Source organism: Eleutherodactylus coqui, chromosome 1 (genome assembly GCF_035609145.1).
Source record: "Eleutherodactylus coqui strain aEleCoq1 chromosome 1, aEleCoq1.hap1, whole genome shotgun sequence".
NCBI lineage: Eukaryota > Metazoa > Chordata > Amphibia > Anura > Eleutherodactylidae > Eleutherodactylus > Eleutherodactylus coqui.
Genome location: NC_089837.1, coordinates 381208639 through 381226446, shown reverse-complemented (window position 1 = coordinate 381226446; position 17808 = coordinate 381208639). Strand labels below are relative to the sequence as shown.

Genomic DNA, 17808 nt, shown 5'->3' with positions numbered 1-17808 from the left:
GCCGTGGACATGAGGTCTAAGTAGCTTACATAACAGTTTCTATAGTATTATACTGATATAAACACCATAACAGAAACTTACAGTCATCCGGTAAGACTTCTTTGAACTGTTCATAGTAAGAATTAAGCCGTACCAAGCTTTCATTGTTTATAAGTTCTTGCAATGATGTATCTCCAAACCTTGGTTCATAAAAAAAAACAACACATTTGTTAAATTAAGTAGTTAGACAAAGCACTCAAGTCACATATACATATGTGTATACCAAAGTAAAGGTTTGACAGCTTAAACTCCAAACAGAAGTCTGACTGGTCACCGGCAGTCATTTTACACTACACTGTATTCTATGAGGAGGACTACACAGTGGTATCTACAGTCATACAGGTCTCTACACGGTCGCAGCTACACGGTCGCAGCTACACGGTCGCAGCTACACGGTCGCAGCTACACGGTCGCAGCTACACGGTCGCAGCTACACGGTCGCAGCTACACGGTCGCAGCTACACCGTCGCAGCTACACCGTCGCAGCTACACCGTCGCAGCTACACCGTCGCAGCTACACCGTCGCAGCTACACCGTCGCAGCTACACCGTCGCAGCTACACCGTCGCAGCTACACCGTCGCAGCTACACCGTCGCAGCTACACCGTCGCAGCTACACCGTCGCAGCTACACCGTCGCAGCTACACCGTCGCAGCTACACCGTCGCAGCTACACCGTCGCAGCTACACCGTCGCAGCTACACCGTCGCAGCTACACCGTCGCAGCTACACCGTCGCAGCTACACCGTCGCAGCTACACCGTCGCAGCTACACCGTCGCAGCTACACCGTCGCAGCTACACCGTCATATCATGCATCTTTCTTAGTTCCAAAGAAGCCAACAAAGTTGGTCTTCCTAACACTCTAGCAACACTGCACCCCCTGATAAAGCTGCAATGTTGTTAGGGTGGTACTGCTGATCTAGTATAGTATGCCATGTAACCCAAGCTACCTATACACTGCAGGCACCAATAATCATTCAAGAATGCCAGAAATGTAATCCATAGACCATTAGGAAAAACATGCAGACAATTACAGCTTTATCTATCTATCCGGTTTGCAGATTTGTCTGGTAATGTGATCAGCTTACTTTTCTGCCAGAGTCTGCTGTTCATTAATCCCAACGTTGAATAAGACCGGCTGAACCCTTAGCAGCATTCCACTTTGAATCTCACGAGGAAGGGCATCAAACAATGCGCTTGGCAATGGGATGCGAACATTAAATCCATCACTTGAAAAAGAAATAACATATCTTGAATATCTTCTCAAAATATATTCACTACGGACACGTTTACACCGCCACTAGGTTCAATTCATTTAGGTTTTTGTCCCCCCAAAATGGAAACCTGTTGGACCCATTGTAGACCAGGCTCTGTTTACATCTGTGTCAGAGGCTCCGCCGTCCCTGTTGTCCTGTCCCTATGGCGGTGCAGAACAACGGAAATGATGAAAGCCGATGTGAACACAGCCTCAACTAAATCCACAATGATGGGTTACAAAACAAATCAAAATGCATCTGGCATCCTGTATATCCTTTAAAAACTGATTATATGAGGCCAGTGTATTCTGAGTCTTAACCCTTTCCAATCCAATTTTGGATTCAGGGTTTCCTAAAAGGCTTTCTATTTTTGTTGCTATACAACGGTGCAATCTGTGGGCTAAAGCCAGTGTGTGTGCGCCAGAGAGGCTCAGACAGCGGAGTGGCTGGCAATAGACGGTAAGAATACCCTGTCTGAAACTTGTACAGCATCAATGTCAGAAGACTTCCATCAGAATATAGGAAGACGTCAGACAGTGGATTGGAAAGGGTTAAAGTAAATGCCCACGCTTGACTACCACCTTGTATTTTTGTTAAATTTAAATAGGTTACAAATTCTGCATCAAATCATTAATATATCTTTACAGCAGATGAAACCCAGTTTCTCTGACACAGAGATCCAAACCCTCTGCATAGACTTAGATTTATAAGATAACACACTAGCTACCTGTAGCCAGCACTAGACGGAGCTTACTGCATGCTTGAACTCAATGACAAGACAGTCTGCAGCTCATCTGCTCCCTCTAGTGGCAGCTACCGGCAGCATGTCATCTTTTAAATCTGCGTCTACGCAGGTTGTTGGAGCTCTATACTGAAAAGTTAAGCTCTGGCAGCTATAAAGACATAATAAAAAATAATCAGCACCAGATTGTGAACCTAAAAAATAGCATAATGATAAAAGGAGGAGATTCGCTTTAAATGATTGTAAAACACTTCACATAAACCACCAAGATTTGCCCTAATTTATGGTTCTATTTTATGTGCTCTATCAGGAGTTGGGGTCTCAAATTATGGCCCTAATTCCTTTATTCCACAAGATCTTAAAAAAGGCATTACATTTCAACACATAAAGAGGAGCCTAATAAGGAGAATTTAATTAGACAGATAACATAATGTAATTACTTTATGGTAAACCCTCAAGTAATGTCAAGTAGAATAATGAATATACATGAGTTCACTAATATGCACTTGACTTTGATTAATGTACAATAATTGGATCTCCTTGCTCCTACACTTCCTTTAATTAGTCTGATTCACATTGTTAATCTTTAGTTTCTAGTATCATTTTATTTCAAACAGAACGAAGTCCAAAGTAAATAAAGCAGAATACGTTAACTCACCGGTTTCCTGTAATCACTGGCAGCATATCCGTCGAGGAGTTTGATATGGCCTGGGTAACCTTGAAAGTCACATTCCTCAAGTCCAAGATCCCCAAACTCATATCTTCAAGCATAGCCAGCTCTTCTCCTGAGGATAAAGTGGGACAAAAGCTGCAATAAATAATCCTAATTTTTTAGTATGTCGTAAGGGGTTGTATAGTTTACAGAGATTACATGATAAACACAAGTTTTTACTGTTCTAGAACAATCTATAGGATGGCCCAAACCTAGACAGCAGTATCCCCCGCAGTCTGCATTGATGACATAATTGCGGTTTATGGCCATAGTAGAGCTACATCTTTCACCATCTCAGTGATATGGCCACTAAAGCTATGCTTGTCATGAATGGAACAACGAAAGAGGATATATTTCCAGTTTTACAAACTCATAGGCTCAGTTTTATTACCCAACCATATTACTGGACTAACCAAAAAACAGCTGCAGTGTACCATATACAATATAGTTATCTTGCACAACACTCACCATAGGTGCTGAGAAGACTTTCAAACTGTGCCAGGAGACCAATAGTGTATAACTGGCGCAGGAAACCATCGTCATGCAGGCAGTTCCTCAGCTTGATAATGAAGCCACAGATCAGGGCTGTTAGCTAAAACACAAACAGGTTAAATGAGCAGAATAGAAAGCTTATAAATGACATTTGTAATTAATTTGTAGCAAATATAAAGGGCTTATCTAAGTATGTAAAATACTTCATTGAACATGGATCAAGAATAATCACAACAGATCATGTAGCAGTTGCATAACGATCTTGGGATCAATCAGATCTAACAAACATTTTTTTTCCAACTCCAACATCTCTTCCTTTGGTTCAAAATATATATTTTTACCAACCATGCTATATAATTATCAGGCCTCATTCAGACAAGCGCTGTCTGTGCACTGTTACCAGCGCACAGAACACGCTTCTATAGGAACCAACAGGTTCCTATAGAAGCGTTCACATGAGAGAATGCTAGGCACGCTGAATCAGCGCACCTAACAAAAGATAGGACATGCGAGTGCAAACTTGCATGTTGGCTCTGAGGTGTGCACAAAGATAGGACATGTCCTATCTTTGCTGCGTGCTTTCCATAGGCTTCTATGGGAGCCTTAAAAGCACGCACCTCGGGTTGTGTGAACGGGCTACTTCATGTAAGCTTGAAGTGGCGCGTTCATAAGATCTCTCCAGCACAGGCTTTTCTTGTGGCTATAGTGAGCGCCCACAGCCTAGTTGTGCTGAATTCTATCCACCATACCTCATCATAATGAAACATGTCATGCAGGGTTCGGAAAAGTTAGGTGAAAACTAATTGAATCATCAGTACATTGTCACTCAGCTCTTCCAGGATACTGAACGCCAAGTGCAGAGCTATGCAAGCATTTATACCACATACATCGCTATAACTAGTCAAACAATGACTGACTAATGCTGACTTTTGGCACATGATATGCGACTGCACACATATTAGAGATTTTTGGGCAGAGGTGGCAACATTTAGTGTCTACACTCTTGCCTTCCCCATACACATTCACTCTAGATTCAAAAATAGCATTATTTGGCTTATTTGATGGAGAACAATGGCCTCACACCTACGAATCTTTATGGGGGGGGTACTATTTTTAGTGCAGAAGGAGATTGCTCTAAAATGGATGGCCACCGAATTTTCTTCCACTACGGGATGAAAAAAATGAGTCAATACTGTTTTACCTTATGAAAAGGTTATGTACCAAAACAGAGGATGCCCTACTAAATTTACCAAAATATGGGTTCCATGGTTGGATGCCTGTACCACTCTGCAACACAACTAGTTCTATATGACAACCATGTAACGTAAATAAACACCAATGCAGACAACTGTAAGGCTGGGTTCTCACAGGGCGGATTCTGGGCGGAAATCTCGCGGTTTGGCCGCAGCGAAAAACCGCGAGATTCCCGCCAGGAGAACCGCTGCTGCAAAACCCGCGGCGGCTTTGGAGCGGCCCGGCCGCTCGCTCTTCTGCTGTGGCCGGCGCTCCCATAGAGGAGAGCACGGCCGCAGCGGGGGGAAAAAAAAAAGGACATGCTGCGGTTGGCAAATCCGCGCTGTAGCGGCGGCTTCTGCCGGCTTAGCCGCAGTGGATTTGCCGTCCCATGTGGACGAGATTTCTGAGAAATCTCGTCCACATGGCTGGCTAATCCCGGGATTAGCGGCCGCATGCGGATTTTCCGCACGGAATTTCCGCGGCAAATCCGCCCCGTGTGAACCCAGCCTTAGTGGAGTTATGAGACAAGTTTGGATCCTGAAACAGGTTCAATTGTCATTATATATTAATGATATATGTAATATGTCTATGTACCAATTACATGATGTGTTCAATAAAACAAAGTTAAAAAAATATTTTTTTTCCTATTTTCCTCCTCTAAAACCTAGGTGCGTCTTATCATCGGGTGTGTCTTATAAAGCGAAAGATACGGTACTTCCCAGTTATAGCAGAATTGTTTCCATCACAGAGATTCATATTTCTGCTGTTTTAAGGTGGCAATCCCATTTAAGACATTATGGTATTTCCATAGGATAGGCCATTTCTGATCGTTATTTACATAACTCCAATTCCCTTCTATGGGATATACGTAAACAGCACAGGGTGCTCGTAAAACCTGGTCATCTCTTGGAGTCTAGGTGCAGAGATGAAGGAATAAGTAAAGCTGGATGAATTGGAGGCAACCTGTGTGTATCTGGCATTTATCCTACGAATATGCCATAAATGTGGCATATAACTTTAAAAGAGTTATCCATTTGTAAACTATTGAAGGCCTATCTACAGGATAGGCCATAAATAGCAGATCAGGGGGGTCCACCACACAGTATCCCTTTGAGGAGCTGTTTGCAATTATGCTCAGAGCCTATTCCTGCAGGACACAGACAGCTCTGTTCTAACTGCAGTGGTGAGACTTTGTATTACAGGCAAAGTTTCCACTGAAGTGAATGCGAACTTTGCCTGTAATACCAACTATGGCCACTGCAGTGAGAATAAAGCTATCTGCTTCCTGCAGAAAACAGCTCATTGAACAGCTGATCAGCAGGGATCCCGGTCAGTGGACCCTCACTAATCTACTATTGATGGCTCATCCTGAATATAGTAGTTGTCCACTTTAGACACAACCTTTTCTCTAGAAGGGTTCTCTGAAGATAAACTGGTCACAGGTTGTCTCGCTGCTGCGATCCACAAGATCAGCTGTATTCTGGGAAGGAATCTGGCATTAAGTGCAGCACTGCGGCACCACCCTAGGGGAAATGAAGCATGGACATATAGGGTGCTAAAAAGGAAGAGACTCTTCATATATCCATTTTCTACTCTGCCACATAGATGGGGGTCTTTTACAGGTGGACATGCTTAATTCCCTAATACTGTATTTGGAAATGTTCATTCCAAACCAGACCACTCCTTTAAGTATACACAGGCTCTTGAAATGCCCTGTACAAAAACATGAATACTATATTGCAATGTTACACTAATTATGTAAGTGGCACGTCACTACTAGACTAACAGAGTTCAAGTGATTAGGCCACATTATTAAGAAGACCCTTGTAGAGAAGAAATAACTTATAAAACAACAAATAAGCCTGAAATAAACTTCAGAATCAAAGGATGAAATCTTACAAAAATGTTTACACAGCAGAAATCCTGCAAATATACGGTATGGGCAGTGCAGACAGTGAGAGAGAAATAGGGCGATTACTTTAAACATACCGTTTGACAGAAGACAACATCTCTGCGGTACTGGAGACTCAAGCACAAGGCTATTGTTGGAGCGCTGTCCTGCATTAACAGAAAGACCATGGCCTTCTTTGCTTTATCACTCATCATAGCCACACAGTCTGTTAGAGTACTCAGTAAGGGGTAAAGGGCCTCACTCCATTCGCCTACAGAAAATCACAGCTTTTTAATATAAATAACAGACATATATGGCTACTCTAGCCAAAAATCACGCTATACAGCTCCATGACTGACTGCTACTGTTCCATAATACGAGTAATAGGAAGGGTATATATTATATATATATATATATATATATATATATATATATATATATATATATATATATATATATATATATATATATATATATATATACATACTCACATACACATACATATATATATTTTTTTTAGTTTTTATTTTTTTCATCAAGCGTTCCTGTTAGAATGGATCTATTAGATTTTTATTTAATGCCTGCAACAAATATGTACTCTGAATATTAGTGTAGGAAGGGGCTCCGCTATATAAGAGGTGATGTCAGACAGCGCTTTACACAGATACACCAGTCACCAGCAAGTTGACATAGGAAGGTGGAATAAAGTCTGTGGATGATCAGTTGAACCCCTTTCTATACAGACAGGTTAGGAATTGACATTCTGAGTACATATTTTGTAAAGTCCCTGTGGGTGCTAGTTGTTGCAGGAATTAAATTTACTAGTGCCATTCTAATAGGCGAGTGCAAGCACTTTACTTAAAAATCTTGTTTTCTTTTATTGGTGCTATGGCAGATGGCACTGTGCAAATGACACTTTTCATCTTTTAGTTTCTATATCATAATGTATCCATACAAAGCTTGTATGTACGTTCAGTTCTCAAAATATGTAACAATGACTGGGAATTAAAAGCAAAGCCAGATTCCATGTACAGACAGCTGTTTCAGGGTATTTGCCCTTCATCAGTGTACAGTAGGAGTCTGGCTTTGCTAGTGAGAGGCCTGGGACAGGGATCAGAAATGCTATTACTAGACTCCTACTGTACACGAATACCCTGAAACAGCTGTCTGTGCATGGAGTCTGGCTTTGCTTTTAATTCTCAGTCATTGTTACAAGGCTTGTATTAAGAGTCTATCTTTGCCTTAAAGGAATGCTGCCTTCTAATAGGTGGCACTGTGTAGGTATTATTCCATCTCCCTCATTCGCATATTACCTAGAGGAGAATGAATGGCCTTTTGAGTCTCCTCACTCACCGTCTAGGTACTCTCCCTAAGGAGAAAAGATAGGGTTTCTGACCCCCGTCCCAGGCATCTCACTAGAAAAGGCAGACTCCTACTGTACACTTATGAAAGGCAAAAACCCTGAAACAGCTGTCTGTGCATGGAGTATGGCTTTGCTTTTAATTTCCAGTCATTGTTACAAGTCTTGTATAAAAAGTCTAACTTTGCCTTGAAGGAATGCTGCCTGCCAATAGGTGACACTGTGGAGGAATTATTCCTTCTCCCTTATTTGCAGACCACAACATAGAACATATGAAAAGTTACTATATTAAAAGGCAACTTCAAATCTCAACATCATAGAAAACTTGAAAGTACAGGTTTAAAACCATCTTTGACACACTTAACACAGGCCTAGATATTTGGAAAGGCTTCATGGTGGAGTATATGTGAAATCTGGAGCAAATATGACACATAGGCCTGGTGACCCCCTAACAATAATTTAGAGACCTAAAACGTTCACATCCTTATCAGTAGACTAATTGAAAACTTGCTATTACATCATGTATTTTTGTTAGGCATCATATCTAGAAGATTACTTTGTTTCTCTTACTGAACTCATGTTTGATAACACTCAAATACATAAATTTGGTATCAATGGAAACAAAACTCAAAATGTTTGTTGCACAACATCAAAAATGTTTTTCACATCAGAGGTGTTCAATGTGAGGCCCCTAGGTCACTCGACACATCAGGCCTGTAGTGAAGTTCCTGCCATACGCGTTGCAGCCTATTACCACAGATACAATGGGCTCACAGTTCACGCATCTGTTTTGTAGTCACCTATTGAGCTCACTTCCGAGTTCATTGTGAAAATGGAGGGTACTCGTCCTGTTGGAAGATGAAACCTGGGATTTCCTGTTCCAGCTGTGGTAGCAGCCATATCTGTAGCGTCTACGTTTGAAATCCCTGTGATTGTTTCCTCGTGGAAAAAGAAGGGGCCGTACAATTTCCTCCAGGTTATAGCGCCAAACACATTCACCTTGGGGAAGTCACACATACGCTCCATGTAGACATGTGGGTTTCCTTCACCCAGATTCTGACATTACATTTGGCAACTGTGCCCGAAAGATGGAAGGCGGCTTCATCAGTAAACACTAAAGATTCCACATCGGGTTTCCATTAGTTTGCACACTCTCACAGAAAGAACACCGCCTTGCTTTGTCGTTCAGTTTCAGAGCCACCAACAACGGCAGTCGGTAGGGATAACATCACAAACATTTGCGTAGAATCTTCCACACAGTCGGCTGCGGGACGTCCAGTTCTCTGCTTGCTCTGGATGGTGGATTTCTGAGAAAGTGTATGTGAAGCTTGCACAGACACGCTCCACCGTTTCCACATTTCCTAGTGGATGGCCAGATGATTTCGGTTACAGATACAACTTTTTTTCTCAAAATTGGAGTACCACTTGTAAACTGTATGGACCTTCACTAACCTTTGTTAGAAAATTACATGAAAATCAATGACACTAAATGCTCCCCTGTCTTTGTTTGCAGCGATTTGCCTCATATACCCTTAGCGATGATAACGGCAGCATATAGCTTTTTGGGCCTCATTTAGTAAAACTGTAACAGTAAGACTGGTCTTGTTGCCCATAGCAACCAATCACAGTGCAGCTTTAATTTTACTTCAGCAGCTGGGGAAATGAAAACCGTACTGTGATTGGTTGCCATGGGCAACAAGGAACACCTAATAAATAGAGATGAGCGAGTATACTCGCTAAGGGCAATTGCTGGATCGAGCATTGCCCTTAGCAAGTACCTGCCCGCTCGGGAGCAAAGATTCGGGCAGGGAGCTGCGGGGGAGAGCGGGAGGAACGGAGGGGAGATGTCTCTCTCCCTCTCTCCCCCCATTCCCCCCTACTGACTGCCGCAACTCACCTGTCACCCGCGCCGGCACCCGAACCTTTTCTCTAGAGCGGGGAGATACTCGCTAAGGACAATGCTCGATCGAGGAATTGTCCTTAGCTTGTATGCTCGCTCGTCTCTAATAATAAAGCTATCCTGCTTTTTAAATTTCTTAAATTTTTTTCCACTCTTCATCTTAAAAGAGATTATAAATTGATTGTATGAGTTGTTACGCGGGTTGGTAAAAAAACAAAATAATTGTATGAATAATAGGTATACTATTACCCATAAATTGTAGTGCTTTAGGGGTTAAGCATCCTGAATTTGAGTTTTCTGCTATGCTGGAAATTAGTACAGGAGGAACAAAGGAAATACACGGCACCCCATAATGTAGTTATGTACTGAGCAAGATGCAAAGCCAAATGAATGCTCACCTCTAGAGGTTGTGCAAAAGTAGGCACAAGTCTAGTGAAGGTGCAAACAATTCCAAGGCTGCTGTCCTTCCCAAAACTCAAGAGGTGATTGGACTAGATGAAAGGAGCAGTTTGCTCCCAAAATGCCTTGACCAATGAAGTATATTCTACTATTACCCATTCTATTTGTGGATGTCCAAGTCTACATTTGTACAGGAGAGCGGCCAACAATAACAGCTGCCTACCTGCTGACAATCACAATTAATCGCTCAAAATGTGTATCTAGGACATTTTTGTGTCCTAAAAATGAGATGCTTAAAGGGGTTGTCCCGCGCCGAAACGGGTTTTTTTTTTTTTTAACCCCCCCCCCCCCCGTTCGGCGCGAGACAACCCCGATGCAGGGGTTAAAAAAACAACCCGCACAGCGCTTACCTGAATCCCGGCGGTCCGGCGTCTTCATACTTACCTGCTGAAGATGGCTGCCGGGATCCTCTGTCTCCGTGGACCGCAGGGCTTCTGTGCGGTCCATTGCCGATTCCAGCCTCCTGATTGGCTGGAATCGGCACGTGACGGGGCGGAGCTACACGGAGCCGGCATTCTACACGAGCGGCCCCATAGAAGACTGCAGAAGACCCGGACTGCGCAAGCGCAGCTAATTTGGCCATCGGAGGGCGAAAATTAGTCGGCTCCATGGGAACGAGGACGCCAGCAACGGAGCAGGTAAGTATAAAACTTTTTATAACTTCTGTATGGCTCATAATTAATGCACAATGTACATTACAAAGTGCATTATTATGGCCATACAGAAGTGTATAGACCCACTTGCTGCCGCGGGACAACCCCTTTAATTCTAAAATTGTGCACATTCATAAGATCGTTCATACCTGTTCAGTGTTTATATCTTGGTACAAGCATCATACAACAATTAAAAATTCTTGTAAAAAATGATTAAATCACTAAAAGCAGCATGGCCTGCTGGAGAAAACGGAGAGCCCAAAAGGAGGAAACCAGAATTAGTTGGAAAAAAGCAGCAATGAATGGAAAGTAGCACATACCTGGTCCAGGTTCTTCAGCACCCGAGCCGCTATCTGCACAGAAATGGAGGGGCAACATGCATGATTAAGGAGCAGCAAATAAAATTTCCATAACAAAAAAAAGAAAATAAACAATTAAAAACTTGCTAGCAAAATAGGTTTAAGCATTGTAGTAGACAACATAGTACTAAGCTTGCAAACGAACATTAAGAGAAAGCAGAAAAAAGGAGCTTGCAAATATAATTGTAGCAAGCCAGGATTTAATTCTAGCTCTAGAACCATGCAGGGGATTTAATCATTAAATCTAAGTTTACCACAATGGACATCATATCAAGAGTCTTCGTGAGCTAATGATATTAGTTCAGTAGACAAGAAAACCTCTGGAGATCTTGGCATCCTAGAACTCTGAGTCTGTAATATTTTGAGGAAGCTTGTGCCTCTTTTTCCTTTAATAACTAATAACTAACTAAGAAACATAAAAAGTATTTATGGAAACAAAATAGGTTTACAACATTCAGTGATAAACAACTGTGCTCTAATACCTTGGTGAACAGGTGAGAACACCAAACATGCTGTAGAATATGACTGTACTCACACCTACATTGCAGGCTCCATCGGAAGCCTCAGCCACAGATTCCATCAAAAAAATCTCGAAAAAATAGCACAACTTACTATGCTTTTTTCCCGGTAAAATGAGACACCATAATGGAAACCCAATGGACTCTACTATAGTCAGTGGGGATCTGACGGATCCGACATTACCATTATTTTTGGTGTTCTGACCCCATGACAGTGCAGAACTGAAGTAATGCAGGTATGAACCTAGTCATATGCTTGAAGTCACTCAATTAATGGTAACAAGATATAATTATATCTACAATTTCAGCCATTCTTAAATCGCAATCAAAAGTTCATGCTATTTCTGTGGAGGGAAGGAGATAAGTAGATAACTGTGGAGCAGCTTAAGGCCCATTTACACTGAAAGATGAGCGCTAAAAATTTGCTCAAACCGCAGTTTGAGGCTTTATTCCCATGAGCGCATATAGCCGACATACGCTACGTTGGGAGCGGAAAATATGGTGAACATTTGTGCGCCCGTTCAGACGGCCTGGTGTGCCCGGCGCAAATGCGCAGAGCTCACCAGACCATCACCCATTTCTCCGCCCACATCCTGCCCCTTGTCCATAGCCATCAATTGGAGGAGGCGGGGTGGAACGGCGCTTAGCTCCGCCCCATCCTGCCCCCTCCTATTGCACAGAACGAGCGAAGATGAACAAAGGTGAGCCTGCATGGGGGAGAGGAGAACAGAGGGAGGAAGTTTAGCAGCCACGCTGCTAAACTCCCTCCCACCTACAGCCGCTGCCATGGGCTACCGTAGGATCCCATGCAGCGGTCGACGTATTACAGCTCAAAACATAGTTCCAGAACTATGTTTTGGGCCCAATGTAAAAATGCCCGTTGCTATATTGGCTTGGCCGGGCTTTTCTACATCTCGCAAATACGCCCATGTGATCTGATGCATTGGAATCCAATTATCTGCAAACAGCTGCTTTGTTCCCGAAACTGTCAGCAGTATCCTCCCGAGAATTCAGCATGCGGCGCTGATAAGCCTCATCTCTGACTCTAAACTTGCTTAAAGTCAGTGATGAACAAATAGTGCACAAAAAGTGCACGATGGGCGCTCATTTACACACAATGATTATCGCTCAAAATATGGGTTTTGAGTGAATTCTGAGCAATAATTGTTGGGTCTAAATGGGCCTTTATTTTGGGAAAGCAAAGAATGGAATCTAATCCTTCCACTTCCTGTTTTCCCTGTTTGTTTCCCATACAAAAAAAAACCTGACAGTCGACCATGTTAAAGCCAGTAGGATCTGCTAACAAAAGTCTCATATCTACAGTATACCCGGCTTCAGAAAACCCCATTAGTAATAGATTATTTAGCATAATAGTATTTATTTTTTGATCTTCAATATATACACCATGGATAACAAGCAATGTGTTTCCTGCGAAACTAACAGGCATTACACTAATATAGTCCACGAGATGGAAACTCTTTAGAAAACTATGGTTTTAGCATTGCAAGCATACATCATAAAGATAAGACTATGGATGACTTGATACTACAGTGAATGCTGGCCAAACATGAAACAGGTTAAAATTAAGTCTGCATTTTAGAAATTTGGAAGGGCTCATTCTTTAATATAAAATAATTCCAACATTTAGAAAAATACTTGTGATACATTAATGTCTTTCTTAGCCTAGAAAACATGATTGGATGGAGTAGCACTACTGCTTCTAAAACTTGCCATGAGATCTACAAATTAAATGTTTTACATGTACTGCTGAAAACAAAGTAAGTAATTGGCCATAACAACCAAACTGGTTGCTGCTCTCACTTTTCTAAAAATAAGAACTGGAACCTAATTGTGCAACTACTCCACTTTTCCTTCACACTAGTTTTGATAAACCTACCCAAGTATAATCTTTAACAGCCCTACTTCCTAGAGCTATACAATGATAATCTTACCATGCCAAGGATATTTTATCAGGACAATGTGGAACAAAGTACTGCAACCTGGTCAAATTGTCAATTTCTTCTATTGTCAATGTAGTACAAATAAAAGTACATCAATGATAACGGTACAGAGAGAAATTCTGGTAAATGCTATGTTCAAACACATGGAGCTGACACATCTCAAGCACGCACACACACAGTATTTACAGCAGAAACAATGAGAACCACAATACCAGAAGTGATCACAACTGGAAAGTTCACAAATACGTCCCATCAGATATTAATATCTACTGATGACTAATTTCCTAACTGCTTGTCGGATATCTATGTTATCAGGTTAACAACTGATACATTGTATGTTTTGACTTTTTATTTAAAAGTCAAAAGTTTGCCTGTATGGAAATCACTAAATATATGGAAATACATATATGGGCTGAATGCCATCATTTACATGTGAACATTGCCAGCTCTGAAGCTCATTGTAAGCCCGTCTGGTATTGTGAAGATAGTGAACAAGAAGCAAGGCTGCCCAGTAGTGAAGTCACAACCATACGCACTTGTCAATCGGGAAGGACGGCATGCAGGAGATGATGGAGATGATAACACAGCCTCGTCATCTGAGGCCTCTGGGTTTATCCAATAAGCTCTCCTTCTTTCATTACCTTTCTTGCTAGTACAGCTTATCTCACATTGGAAGACATCTTCACAGCTGTCACTATGTAAACGTTCTTTCTGGAGAAGCTTGTCTACCCTCTGAATAATGCACTCCAGGCTCTTCTCAACATTTGACCACACTTTCTCCTAAAGCCAACGGAAATGTTGTAGTTAATATTATTGGAAATACAGAGTATGTCTTATGAGTGGTGGGGTCTGATCTCTGGGACCCACATTGATCACAAGATTGAAGGAACAGAGTTACCCTCTGGCACTCCTGTCCGCCCACTGTCCACTGAACTGAAACATAGTTCCATTCACTTGTGTGGAGAAGTGCTACAGTGTGCAGAAGATGCACCTGGGTGCAACTCCTTTATTCTGAAGATTGACGGAGATCTCAGAAGTCAACATGTTATGAGTTTTAATGGTGCAAATAAAAGCATTCATGGGAAACAAATTATTAACTAGGATTACAAATAAATAGGTAATGTGTTACCTGTCTTTATAAATATTTCCCAAATCTTGTGTGATTGAATCTATCGGGGTTGGCAATACAGGTGATTTTTTGGCTGAGCAAAATCAAAGAAATATTAGGCCATCTCTAGTAAGTGTATTACTGCTGTGGCAGAGAGCTCTTCCAGTAATCAATGCACACTAGGCTTTGTCCATCTAGTCTTCACTAAACTGTGCGGTCAGTAATCACTGGAGCCAAACACAGTTCCTGTTTGCTTCACTACATTTAAGGCATATCATGCTTTAAAAAAACATTTCTTAGTAGTTTTAATTCCTGATCCTATTTTATAACTGTAACATCTGCAGAAATCATATATCTGACAAGTTAAGAGATAGTTTTTAATTAAATACTAATAAATAAGGTTAGAAATAATGCAGTAAACACTAGCAGACATAAAAAGACAACTTCAGCCCTTATACCCTACTAGGGAGTATGGGCATCACAGGGGAAGATGCCCTTAGCAGGACCACCCTCTATGAGCAGGAAAGATCAACCATTCTGTAACAGCTGCTCCCACTCTCGCGGACTCGGCCAATGTCTTTGAACAGCCGCCATGTAATGCTACAGGCGCAGAAGGATAAATGTCTAGCTTCCTCCAGAGACGCCAGCTTCCATTCAAAAATGAGATGCCTCCATGAGACAATCTCTTCAAAATAGCAGAATACACTAATAACATGTTGCAATCATTATATAAAACCAGAATCTCACCCACTCCTCCTCATGCCAGTCCACCTGGAGAGATGACCTACTGTTTCTTCCTGTCCACCGAGCCACCAGAGTATCCTGGTCATTCCTCAACACAACTTGATCTGCCTCCCCTGATGTAGGAGAGGCTTTCGAGGCTATGTAGTCTGGGCGCGCAGCATTAAGTCCATGTATTGCATTGGCTAACAGTTTGCAGTCACATACAGTGACCAACTGTCTTGTCTGTGCAGAATATACAGAAACAAAAAAATGTTGTACAACAAGAAATTAGTGTTTATGTATTTTTACATTATACAGTGTAGATTTACTTGTAAACACACATATATACAAAGTCAACAACACAATGTCTCCTGCAGCACAACTTTCCCAGCTTCCTGTCCTTCTGGCCACATACTACGCCTGCATATGTTTGCTCATGCTGGTGGAGCTGCTTTGGAGCTCAAACACACAATAATGGCTGCAATGTTATCTGCATTGCTATGAAAAAAAAAACAATGACTGGGTTTCAAAAGGTGTAAAACAAAATGTGTGAAATTTGATAAAAATAGATTTATTGGCAGCTTATTTCAGCAACACATAAAAAGCAGCAAAATTAACAGAAGTGTGATTAAAAAAAACTAAATATTTGTAACAAACAGATATATTCATAAAGTAAGGCTGAAAAGAGATTTTTCTGTGAATCTACAAACGTAATATACAAATAGAAGTAAAATGTAAGTCCCTTTACCTTATCCGCTAAAATAGCAAGCGTCCTCTCAATACCGTTGGCCGATCGGTCCTTTGCCGCTCTGGAAAGCCTTTCTGCGTAATAACTGACCTGTGTCTTCAGAGTATTAATATGGGCGATTATCTCCTTGGCTCGAATTATATCTTGCGGTATGTAAACAATGGACTGGGGGCAGGCTGTCGTACTGGGAATAAAGAGCACCGAAGAGCAATGAGAAAGTACGGCTAAGTAGGCAGTGACATACATACATACATATATACATACAACGACTGATTGTGATGCATGTGACAATGAGTGGGAAGGTGCTTGCTCTTTACTTGGATGAGGTGTACTTGACATTGATTCTTTATTTCATGCTCTCGAAAGATGATAGCAGCTAAATAGGAACAGTGGGTTAAATAGGAATCACAAATACATTTCAAAATCAGGTGGGAAATGAAGTGTGATATTGTAAATGCACAAAAAATGCACTGTATCTACTATATGTCCCTCACACCAGCAGCAATAGGAGAAGCAGAGATCAGGTAATGGCAGCAATAGTCTGGTTAATATAGCATGCAGTGCTCCTTGTGACTTGTTATGTGATAACAATTAGTCCTATGGGGGATTTACTGCCGGGACCCCAATTGACCTTCTATCATATTCTATCATACAGCCATGGTGAGAAGTTTAAATGGAGTGGCAAGGATCCTTTAATACTAGCAATCGATGGGGTCCCCGTAGTTGGACCAGTGATCTAACATTAATCTCCTATATAATGGGTAAGTAACAAATGATTATATCTAGAATACAACTATACTGCACTCCTAAAGAGTCTTGTGTAATTGCAAAGTTTACTTCAATTACTAGGCTACATTAAATACAACAAGACTGTTGCATATTTAAACTTTATTTACAGGGGTCAGAAACACTCTTTTCTCCTTAGGGAGAGCAACTATACTATAAACTAACTGAGGAGACTCAAATGGCCATGCACACTCCTCTGGGTAATATGCAAATAAGGGAGATGGAATAAATCCTCCACAGTGCCACCTATTGAAAGGCAGCATACCTTCAAGCCAAAGTCACACTTTTTATACAAGCCCTGTTACAATGACCGGGAATTTAAAGCAAAGCCAGACTCCATGTACATACAGCTGTTTCAGGGTTTTTGCCTTTCATCAGTGTACAGTAGGAGTCTGGCTTTGCTAGTGAGATGCCTGGGATGGGGGTCAGAAATGCTATCTTTTCTCTTTAGGGAGAGCAACTATACTATAATCTAAATGAGGAGACTCAAGTGTCCATGCACGCTCCTCTGGGTAATAAGAGTCTCCTCACTTAGTTTATAGTATGGTTGCTCTCCCTAAGGAGAAAAGATAGCGTTTCTGACCCCCATCCCAGGCCTCTCACTAGCAAAGCCAGACTCAAAAACCCTGAAACAGCTGTATGTACATGGAGTCTGGCTTTGCTTTTAATTCCCGGTCATTGTTGCAAGGCTTGTATAAAAAGTCTGACTTTGCCTTGAAGGAATGCTGCCTTCCAATAGGTGGCACTGTAGAGGTTTTACTCCATCTCCCTTATTTACTTTATTTACAAGTATGGTGAAGGTTACTGTGATAGTTTCTGTAAAAATGTTGCTAATGAAATAATGTACTAATAGATTATACAAGTTG

The 17808-nt window shown here is 41.6% G+C and overlaps 1 protein-coding gene across 7 annotated transcripts in view; it reads right to left on the bottom strand.

Annotated features, from left to right (window-relative positions):
- Positions 1-17808, bottom strand: part of INPP4A (inositol polyphosphate-4-phosphatase type I A) — a 109971-nt gene that overhangs the window by 24635 nt on the left and 67528 nt on the right. For 3 of the 7 annotated variants that reach the window (XM_066579104.1, XM_066579122.1, XM_066579114.1), the window contains 9 exons: positions 16157-16340; positions 15433-15651; positions 14114-14357; positions 11060-11092; positions 6466-6638; positions 3217-3340; positions 2695-2821; positions 1127-1267; positions 82-179 (listed from right to left, as the gene is read on the bottom strand). In XM_066579104.1, the coding sequence (XP_066435201.1) occupies positions 82-179; positions 1127-1267; positions 2695-2821; positions 3217-3340; positions 6466-6638; positions 11060-11092; positions 14114-14357; positions 15433-15651; positions 16157-16340 (1343 nt within the window). The remainder of the gene's footprint in view (positions 1-81; positions 180-1126; positions 1268-2694; positions 2822-3216; positions 3341-6465; positions 6639-11059; positions 11093-14113; positions 14358-15432; positions 15652-16156; positions 16341-17808) is intronic. The other 4 variants (XM_066579130.1, XM_066579136.1, XM_066579145.1 and 1 more) reach the window with 2 other exon arrangements.